The 9,247-nt window shown below is 53.3% G+C and overlaps 1 protein-coding gene across 2 annotated transcripts in view; it reads left to right on the top strand.

Moving 5' to 3' along the window:
- Positions 1-8,413, top strand: part of Dhx37 (DEAH-box helicase 37) — a 20,177-nt gene extending 11,764 nt beyond the window's left edge. The window contains exons 15-27 of one of the 2 annotated variants that reach the window (XM_021162476.2): positions 339-571; positions 1,550-1,661; positions 3,339-3,445; positions 3,530-3,718; positions 3,896-4,020; positions 4,113-4,229; positions 5,085-5,257; positions 6,089-6,203; positions 6,298-6,435; positions 6,615-6,709; positions 6,794-6,867; positions 7,344-7,441; positions 7,566-8,413. In XM_021162476.2, coding sequence (XP_021018135.1) covers positions 339-571; positions 1,550-1,661; positions 3,339-3,445; positions 3,530-3,718; positions 3,896-4,020; positions 4,113-4,229; positions 5,085-5,257; positions 6,089-6,203; positions 6,298-6,435; positions 6,615-6,709; positions 6,794-6,867; positions 7,344-7,441; positions 7,566-7,651 — 1,662 coding nt within the window. In that variant the 3' untranslated portion in view covers positions 7,652-8,413. The remainder of the gene's footprint in view (positions 1-338; positions 572-1,549; positions 1,662-3,338; positions 3,446-3,529; positions 3,719-3,895; positions 4,021-4,112; positions 4,230-5,084; positions 5,258-6,088; positions 6,204-6,297; positions 6,436-6,614; positions 6,710-6,793; positions 6,868-7,343; positions 7,442-7,565) is intronic. The other variant, XM_029477955.1, reaches the window with a different exon arrangement.
- The last annotated feature ends 834 nt before the right edge of the window (positions 8,414-9,247 follow it).

The raw sequence follows: 9,247 nt of genomic DNA, 5'->3' as shown, positions 1-9,247 counted from the left end.
CACTTTGTAGACCAGGCTGGCCTCGAACTCAGAAATCCGCCTGCCTCTGCCTCCCGAGTGCTGGGATTAAAGGCGTGCGCCACCACGCCCGGCTGACGCCCGGCTTCTTTTTTTTTTAAGATACACACACACACACACTGTAGCTGTCTTCAGACACACCAGAAGAAGGCATTGGATCCCATTATGGATGGTTGTGAGGCACAATGTGGTTGCTGGGAATTGAACTCAGGACCTCTGGACGAGCAGTCAGTGCTCCTAACCGCTGAGCCATCTCTCCAGCCTTGTCTCATAGATTTTCCCCTGATTCTGATGTTGCCTTGTCTACTCCCACTTCCCAGGTCTTCAAACCTCCTCCCGAGGGGACGAGGCTGTGCGTTGTGGCCACCAATGTGGCTGAAACCTCTCTCACCATCCCTGGTATCAAGTATGTGGTGGACTGTGGGAAAGTCAAAAAGCGCTATTATGATCGTGTCACAGGCGTGTCCTCCTTCCGTGTCACCTGGGTCTCCCAAGCATCCGCTGACCAGCGAGCTGGTCGTGCAGGCCGCACAGAGCCAGGCCACTGCTATAGGTAGGCCACTTGTCCCTGCATCACAGGCGTTGAGAAGTAGAACTGCAGTTGCCCCTCTGCAGTGAGTGGGCCTCAGGAGGACCACAGCCCTCCCCACACTGCTGGCTGCTTTACCCTGCCTTTGCCTGGTGATCAACTGCTGATCCAAAGGTAGTCCTCATTCTAAATACTTCCATAGCTGGGCCATTGTCACCACCATCAGAGCAGTGCTCCTGTGAGTGGTCACTCCCCAAGGGCCCCCTATAAGGTATAGCCTGTCAGGCGCCACCCAGAGTGATGAATTTTCAGAGTCACCTTACCATGTTTCTCCTGGTGGCTGAGTCCCTTTCCCACTTCCCTGTCACATTGTTTCTGTCCATCTCTGCTGGACATTGAGGCGGTTGTTCCTTTATCCCATTGTTCACACACATGTCCCTGTGTCAGTTTGGATATCTGTGCTCATCTTTGGCCCTGTGGAGTTCTTACTTACGTGGGATGAGCCACTCACCAGGTACCCAGGATCGTCTCTCACACCTTCCCCTCATTGCTCATTAGCAGTAGCATGAGGGAAGGGGCTTAGAGTCCATGCTCCCTTCAGGGAAGTGCTCTTAGTGTCTTCTGCACTGCCTTCCTGCCTCTGTGCCTTCCCAGGAATTGTCAGTTTGGGCCTTTCCTCAGTTCTTAGGCTTCGCCCATCTGCTGATGGCTTGGAGGAGAGGGCTCTTCTGACGGCTGAGAGTTAGATCCATGTTAGCTATGCCACTGGCTATTATTTTTTTCCTAATATTGTTACTTTGAATAGCTCTGTTGCTGTTCTTCCATCTCCTCTTTAGTTTATAGGATGGAAGATGTAAAAGAATACAGAGTATGTAGTCGGGGTAGCTGGAGGGGGGACTGACTGCCCTGGTGAGGTGAGGGCCTGGCTCTGAGTGCTGTGCGTGGCTTGCCCAGAAGTTCGGCTGACTTTCCTCTTTCCGGTCCCTACTTCTCCCCACTTAGGCTGTATTCCTCAGCTGTTTTCGGGGACTTTGAGCAGTTTCCTCCTCCAGAGATCACCCGCAGACCAGTGGAGGACTTGATCCTGCAAATGAAAGCACTCAGCATTGAGAAGGTCAGTCTCAGGCATAGCCCCCTCCCTTCCTGTTCCATCCTCAGCCTGGCGCATTCAGCCAGTCACCCCAGAACTGCGCCTGCCGGGGAAGGAGTGGTCTCCCCAGGGACCGCCAATCAGAAGGTGCCCTGGTGGTCTTCAGTCCCTACTGAGGACAGTTTTCCTGGACTCTGGGAGACAGAAGCTAATGGACAGCCAGGTGCCACATAGCTTGTGGGCACTCAGATGTCCTGCTGATTCCTGAATGCAGGCTTTGCTGGCGTGGTCCTCTGATGGAGTTGGGGTTCTTTTCTCCACTCCAGGATGGGGTGGTCCAGCGAAGAAGGCCTGCTTGTGCTATATGTTGTCCCCCTTGTCACATGACAACCAGATACCCACTTAACAGATAGGGAAACCAAGGCAGGGAAGAGACAATCTCTGTTCAAGAACATATCTAATGAGCTACAGAACCCAGAAGGCTGAAAATGCTTCTGGTCCTGGTCCTGTCCCTGAACCCAAAAGAAAAGGTAAAAATGAAGGCTCTTGCTTGATCTAGAGAGGTAGGCTCAGCCAGGAAAGGCGCCTGCTGCCTTAAGTCTGGAGGGAGAACCATCCTGCATGTTGTCCTCTGCCCTCCACACTTGCTCCTTGGCACATGTGTACCCACACGCATAGAATAAAGAAATGTAAAGAAACAGAGCCTTCAGAATGAAGACTGTGTCCAGGGAATGGTGGTGCACGCCTTTAATCCCAGCACTCAGGAGGAGGAAGCAGGCAAATCTCAGTTCAAGGCCAGCCTGGTCCAGGGTTACGTAAAGAAACCCTGTCTGCAAACAAACAAGCAGATAAAACAAAACAAGACAAAAATCCAAACAAACAATTGTACATCTACGTATACCCTTGACAGGGGATGTAGCTTGATTAGTTGAACGCTTGCACCCAGGAAGGCCTAAGTTCAATACCCAGCACTACACACACTGGGCGTGGGGTACACAGCACAGTGGAACCGTGTCTTTCTCTCTCACTCTGTTTTGAGGCAGGGCCTGACTATATAGCTGTGGTTGGCCTGAACCTTCCTATGTGAACCAGGCTCAGACTCAAAGAGATCTGCCTGCTGCTGCCGCTACCCAGCCAGGATTAAAGGTGTGCACCACTATACCTGGCAAGATCTTGTCTCTTAAAATAAAAAGACTGTACCCTCACTGCATGTGGTGGCACAGGCCATTGCTCCCATCTCTCTAGTGGAGAAATCTGTCCCTTTAAGAGGGGTGGGGAATCCCCCAGTGATTTTTTAATTTGTTACAAACAACTGATTCAAAATCAAGAAAAATCATTTTAGGTTTTCACTGAGAACTTGATGTTCATCTCTGTGACAGTCATGACCACAGACTATATTTTATTTTTCAAGCATAATACCTGTTTTCCTAAATATTGCATATGTTGTTGCTTATAAACTCCTAGATTTTAGTTGCTTAAGTATAGCCCCTGGCACACAGTAGGTTTAATTTGGGGTCATCCTAGCATATGGGTTGGAGACATCTTGGCAACTTCCTAAGCATGTAAGCCCCATGTCGTCCCATTTAACGTGCCCCGGAGCCTGGGGACAGGCTGAGGGAAAGGGGAACAGTATCTGCTGCAGCCAGTGTGACCTCGTGGGACTTGCTTCTCTGCATCACTGCCTTCTGTGCCTGTGCCCAGGTCATCAACTTCCCGTTCCCCACCCCGCCGTCCGTGGAGGCCCTCGTTGCTGCAGAGGAGCTGCTGGTTGCCCTGGGGGCCCTGCAGGCACCTCCAAAACAGGAAAGGTAGGAGGGGGAGGGTGGACCCAAACGTGCAGAGCCTCCACGTGCAGTTCCATGGTTCTTATCCACTGTATCTCTTGCCCCCAGAATGAAGAAGCTACAGATGTCACAGCTGAGCTGCCCCATCACCGCGCTGGGGCGGACCATGTCCACCTTCCCCGTGGCACCCCGCTATGCCAAGATGCTGGCCCTGAGCCAGCAGCACGGCTGCCTACCCTACACCATTGCCATCGTGGCTGCCATGACTGTGCGTGAGCTGTTTGAGGAGCTGGACAGGTTGGTTAGTGATAGCCTTGTCCCTCGGAGCCCAGTCCGCCATGCTCCCTGCTATTGGTGCTAGCCTGGGGAGCCTGAGCTGCTATATCTGAAGGAAGGGCGAGGGAGAGAGGATTTGGTCAGAGGATCCCTGAGGGCAGCAGGCTGAAGGCCAGCCGGCCATGTGTGTGTTTACAGACCTGCTGCCAGCGAAAAGGAGCTTGCCGAGCTGAAGGGCCGCCGAGCCCGTGTGGCCCAGATAAAGAGGACCTGGGCTGGGCAGGGACCATCTCTGAAGCTTGGCGACCTCATGGTGTTGCTGGGTTAGTGCTGCCTCCTGGGCATGAGGGAGGGTGGTTGGTATCCTATAGCAGATTGGAGCCAAGCAGTGAGAACAGCCTGCCCTATTCTACAGGTGCTGTGGGAGCCTGTGAGTACGCTGGCTGCTCACCCCAGTTTTGCCAAGCTAACGGACTGCGCTACAAGGCCATGCTCGAGATCCGGCGCCTGCGTGGCCAGCTGACCACCGCAGGTATAGTCCAGGTGACAGTGTGGACAGGCATCTGTCCCTCTCTGCGTGGGTTTGGTATGCTAGAGATCCCACACTTGCTCATTTGTCTGCCCACCAACATGGACTCAGTCCCAAGTCAACGTCCAGTGCCCTTAGATGGGTTCCCCCACACACTCACCTAGAAGCCTGCCTCTCAGGCCGTCTGCCCCTCTGGTCCTCTTCCCCTGTTCCACTCAGGACCTTTCTTCCCTCCCACATGTCCCCAGAGTTCTCAACCCATGGGTTCAGGATTCCTACGCAGCCACAGCTAACTCCAGTCACCTCTATCTAGGACTCAAGGAATGTCCCTATCTTAAGATACAGGGTGGCCACTGGGTGAAGGTGGCATCTAATTGGGAACTGAGTGCTGTTCTGTCAGCTGTAGGCTTCAAGCATCAGTGGCTGTTTTCTAGCCCACTTCCCCCGGAGCAGGGCATCATTGTAGCCTGCTTTCCTGCCTGCTGTCACATGCATGGAGCTGTATCCTCAGGTGCAACAGCCTGCAATTGTGGACAGCCACCTAACACTAATGACAGCAGGTGGCCATGTGGAGCCACAGGCCTCTCCAGGCCACCTTTCAGCAGAGGGGTGGACGGGGCTGAGATTCCTGTAACTGTCCTACCACATGGGAGCTGGGGTGGTTGTCCCTTGGCAGGGCTCTGCTGGCGTGGGACTCTAGGTTTTGGCCTAGGAAGGGGCTCTGGGCTGAGCCGATGTTGACCTCTGTATCAGAAGCAAGCACTGTGAGCAAGGCCCAAGTGCTGGGTGGTTTCCTGAAGGACTGTCAGCCTTCCTCTGACCGAGACTTCATGCATCCCTTTCTCACCTTCCTTGCAGTCAATGCAGTGTGCCCCGAGGCTGGGCTTTTCCTGGACCCCAAAATGCAGCCTCCTACTGAGAGCCAGGTGACTTACCTGCGGCAAATCATGGCAGCTGGTCTGGGTGACCACCTGGCCCGCCGGGTTCAGAGTGAGGACTTGCTGGACCCCAAATGGAAGAACGCCTACAAGGTAGGACATGGGCCTGCCTTAGTGACTAACCCCATAACCTCTGGGAACGCTTCCAGCAAAGAGCAGGTGAAGGCTGCTGTTTGTGGGAACATAGGATGTTACCCTCGGCTCACGGTTACTTTCTAAAGATGCATCTTACACCATAAGGTCAACCTGGCTTCACTGTTCAGCATGGCCAGCATCGGACCAGTCAACTTGAGACAGTTTCTCTACCCTGAAGAAACCTGAGCTGCCTTCCTCCCCACTTAACCAGATGGACCCACTTGGGGCTTGGTGTGTGCTGGGGCCACCTCCCTCCCTAGCATTGTATCTCTGGGGTCCATCCTCAGCTGCTGTTTTTGAAACAGGTTGATCCTCCTGCCTCACCCTCCTAAGTGTGAGGGTCAAGACCCCCACTCAGAGATTGTGATTCATTTTGTGTGTTTATGTATACTGCTGTGGAACATGGATGGAAACCAGAAGGTTGCAGGAATCTTTTGTTCTCCTTCTACCATGTGGGTCTCAGGAATTGAGCTCACATCACTAAGCTTGGTACCTTTATCTGCTGAGCTGTCTCACTGGGCCCTAGCTCTCTATTCCAGTGAGGGGTGGGCACCCATGCACAGGCAGCCATCCGAGGATATCAGGCTGGCATTGGCAAGTGTTTTACTCATTGAGCCATTTTCTCAGCTCCAGGCTTCAGCTCTGATGATGGCCAAAGAGCAATGTATCCTGGGTAGTGCCTGCTCATTGGCTCACTGGCTGGAATGGTTAGATCCTGAAGGGTGGACTCGAAGAGCCTAGAGCGCTCAGGTTTTTCTCTGACCTGAACGTCCATCTACCTCTCTGCAGACTCCTCTTCTAGATGACCCCGTCTTCATCCACCCCAGCTCTGTACTCTTCAAAGAGTTGCCTGAATTCGTGGTCTACCAGGAAATTGTGGAGACCACCAAGATGTACATGAAAGGTATTGCATAGGGGCCACAGGGCGACATTGGTGGCACTGTGGAGCACCCTGTCTGGGAGAGCATGTGAGACCTGACGCCATCTCCTGGCCTCAGGTGTTTCCACCGTGGAAATCCAGTGGATCCCCTCCCTGCTGCCTTCCTACTGCCAGTTCGATGCACCCCTGGAGGAGCCAGCGCCCAGTTACTGCCCAGAGTCAGGACAGGTGTTGTGCCACCGGGCCAGTGTGTTCTGTGAGTTGGGGCCACTTCCTTGGTAGCCTGGCCACCTACAGCTTCTTGGACTCATCAGCTCATGCTGGCTCTTGGGCATGTGCCTAAGGGGGTCACGCTAGCCCTCCTGCTTCTCCGAAGGGCTGGAGGTGGGGGGTAGATACAGCAGTCGCCCTTCATCACATGTTTCCATCCCCCAGACCGTGTGGGCTGGCCTCTCCCTGCCGTCCAGGTGGACTTCCCTGAAGGCATTGACCGCTACAAATACTTTGCACGGTTTCTGCTGGAGGGACAGGTAAGTTCTTGGGCTACCTGTGGTCTGTCTCCTAGGTGCCATGAACTGCAGGCCCCACTCAAGCATCCTGTGCTCTCTTGTCAGGTCTTCCGCAAGCTGGCTTCATTCAAAAGCTGCCTGCTATCTAGCCCTAGCACCATGCTGAAGACTTGGGCCAGGTACAAGAGTATATTCCTAAAATATCAGGACGGGCAGTGGCGGAGAGGTTTCTCTGGGGATGCTGTGTCAGTCACATATGCTGGGGATGTGACAACTACAGGAGCTTCCTTCATTCTAGAGCTGTCAGTGGGCCTCGGGCATTTCATTTCACCCTCTGAAAGATGGCAGGGGGTCCTGCATCTCTACTCAGGACTCTCCCTACCTGTCTCACTCCCAGTAGCTATACCATTCTAGTCTTGCCTCCTCCACTTTTCTGTGTCCCCTCCTTATATGGACCCCACCTTTGACAGCAGGGCCCAGCCTATGATAAGGAACATCTGTGTCCTTCAAGGGGCTGGGTGGACATGAGTAGGGAGGGGTGCTGGGGAAGGCTGCATGCCGCCACTGTGTACACAGGCTCCCTCTGACCGAGTGACAGGTCCTACCATCTGTTCATCCCAAGTTCTGGTTCTAGTCAACTGTCCCCTTTCTCCAGGCTGCAGCCCAGGACAGAGACCCTATTGAGAGCCCTCGTGGCCCACAAGGCTGATTCTCGTGATTCCTTGCTGGCTGCATGGAAGAAGAGCCCCAAATGTGAGTGTGACTCAGCTGGGGTCAGGGTACATTGCTCAGTGGAAGGACCTAACCAAACCATGGGCCCGTCCAACCAAGCAAGCCCCGGGCCTTGCGCTCTAACCCTGCCCGCCTCTTCCCACAGACCTGCTGGCTGAGTACTGTGAGTGGCTCCCAAAGGCTATGCACAGCGATGTTGAGAAGAACTGGCCCCCTACCGCTGACAGTTGACCACACACCCAGCTGTATAGTCAACCAGCTCCTAGGCTTTTACCAGGAGCCACGCTGTGGCCCTGGAAGCCCCGTTCTGCCCAATTCAGAAGCAAGCTCACAGCTACACTGACCACGAGTGCCCTTCTTTGTGACTGTTATAAGAGACAGACATGGTTTGTCTTCCACATTCCTCCTGTCTAAGATGGACTCTTCAGGTGACATTAGACCCTGCAGATGCACAGAGCAACACTGGAACAGGAAAGTGGACCCTTCTCCCAGAGCCCCTGTCGGCCTCATAGCATCTTGGACAGCAGGTGCACTGCAGACTTCTGTCACCCAGTGACTTTCCTGAAAGGTTGACCCCAGATGAGTGATGATCACCCCAGAGCTTTGTTCCACATAGATGGAGACTGGTTTCCGGGGTCCTGCTTTGGCATCAGTAGACAGCAAGTTCTGTCTTTAGCTGGGTATGGCCAGTGGGCCTTGGCTGGTAAGAATCACAAATGCAAGGCCAGCCTGAGCTACACAGCAAGACTCTTTTATTTGTTTGGTTTTGGTTTTTTTGGTTTTGTTTTTTTTGGTTTTTTGAGACAGGGTTTCTCTGTGTAACTCTGGCCGTCCTGGAACTAGGCCTGTAGACCAGGCTGGCCTCAAACTTAGAGATCCCCCTGCCTCTGCCTGCCTTAAGTACTGGGATTGAAGGTGTGTGTCACCACCACCCAGCAAGACTCTGTCTCTAACAGTTTTGTTGAGAGTAAATGTTGGTGATGTGCTGTTTCACTTCAGCTTGTCTGTCCCATCACACATGCTCACATGCTGAGTAGCTGTCACCGTGTCAGTTTCCAGAACCTTCATCCTCACATGACTTACTGATTTTCTCCCTCTCAATCTCCCCAACACATGGAGCTGTCTGTCTGTTTGTGTGGCTGAACATGTGCCATCAGGTGTCAGGCTGCATCAGTCATCAGCTGAATGGAGTGAGTTGTTTACCTCTGGGTGATGGCAAATGCTGCTGCAGTTCTTTTGTCACTTGGGCCACTTGTCACAGAGTCCTGGGAACACAGCCAAGCTCTTTTCAGTTAAATGCTTTTTCTCTGTGGGCTGACTATGCTCTTGATCATGTCCTCTGAACCACATACTGCTTTATCTCCTGTTAGCCATGCCTGTGTGACTGAAGCAAGCAGTGTACCACTAAACACCTGCCTGCCCATCTCATGTTCTTTGTGTCTTCAGGCACCAGCTGTATCAGCTGGATGAGCCTCTGCACCCCCCTTTCCCAGTGCACCTCCAAGTCTGTGTGTCCTGACCAACCTTTGACAGCCGTAGCATGTATTTCCACCATGAGTTCTTAGACTCAGTCATGGATACAAGGTGGCTGATGTGAACAAAGCTAGGGTGATGTTAGCCCACCTCATATGTGTGAATATCCACGAGACAGGCAGCCTGTCAGGTGTTTGTTTTGATTTGGGGGTGGGACTTGAAAGGCTGGGCCCAGGCCAGGCTCACAGTGGTAGAGAACTTCAGGGGGCTGGTGAGATGGCTCAGTGGGTAAGAGCACCCGACTGCTCTTCCGAAGGTCCAGAGTTCAAATCCCAGCAACCACATGGTGGCTCA

Source organism: Mus caroli, chromosome 5, assembly GCF_900094665.2.
Source record: "Mus caroli chromosome 5, CAROLI_EIJ_v1.1, whole genome shotgun sequence".
Lineage (NCBI taxonomy): Eukaryota > Metazoa > Chordata > Mammalia > Rodentia > Muridae > Mus > Mus caroli.
Note: the sequence above shows the minus strand (reverse complement) of the source record. Positions and strands in the feature narration are given on the sequence as shown.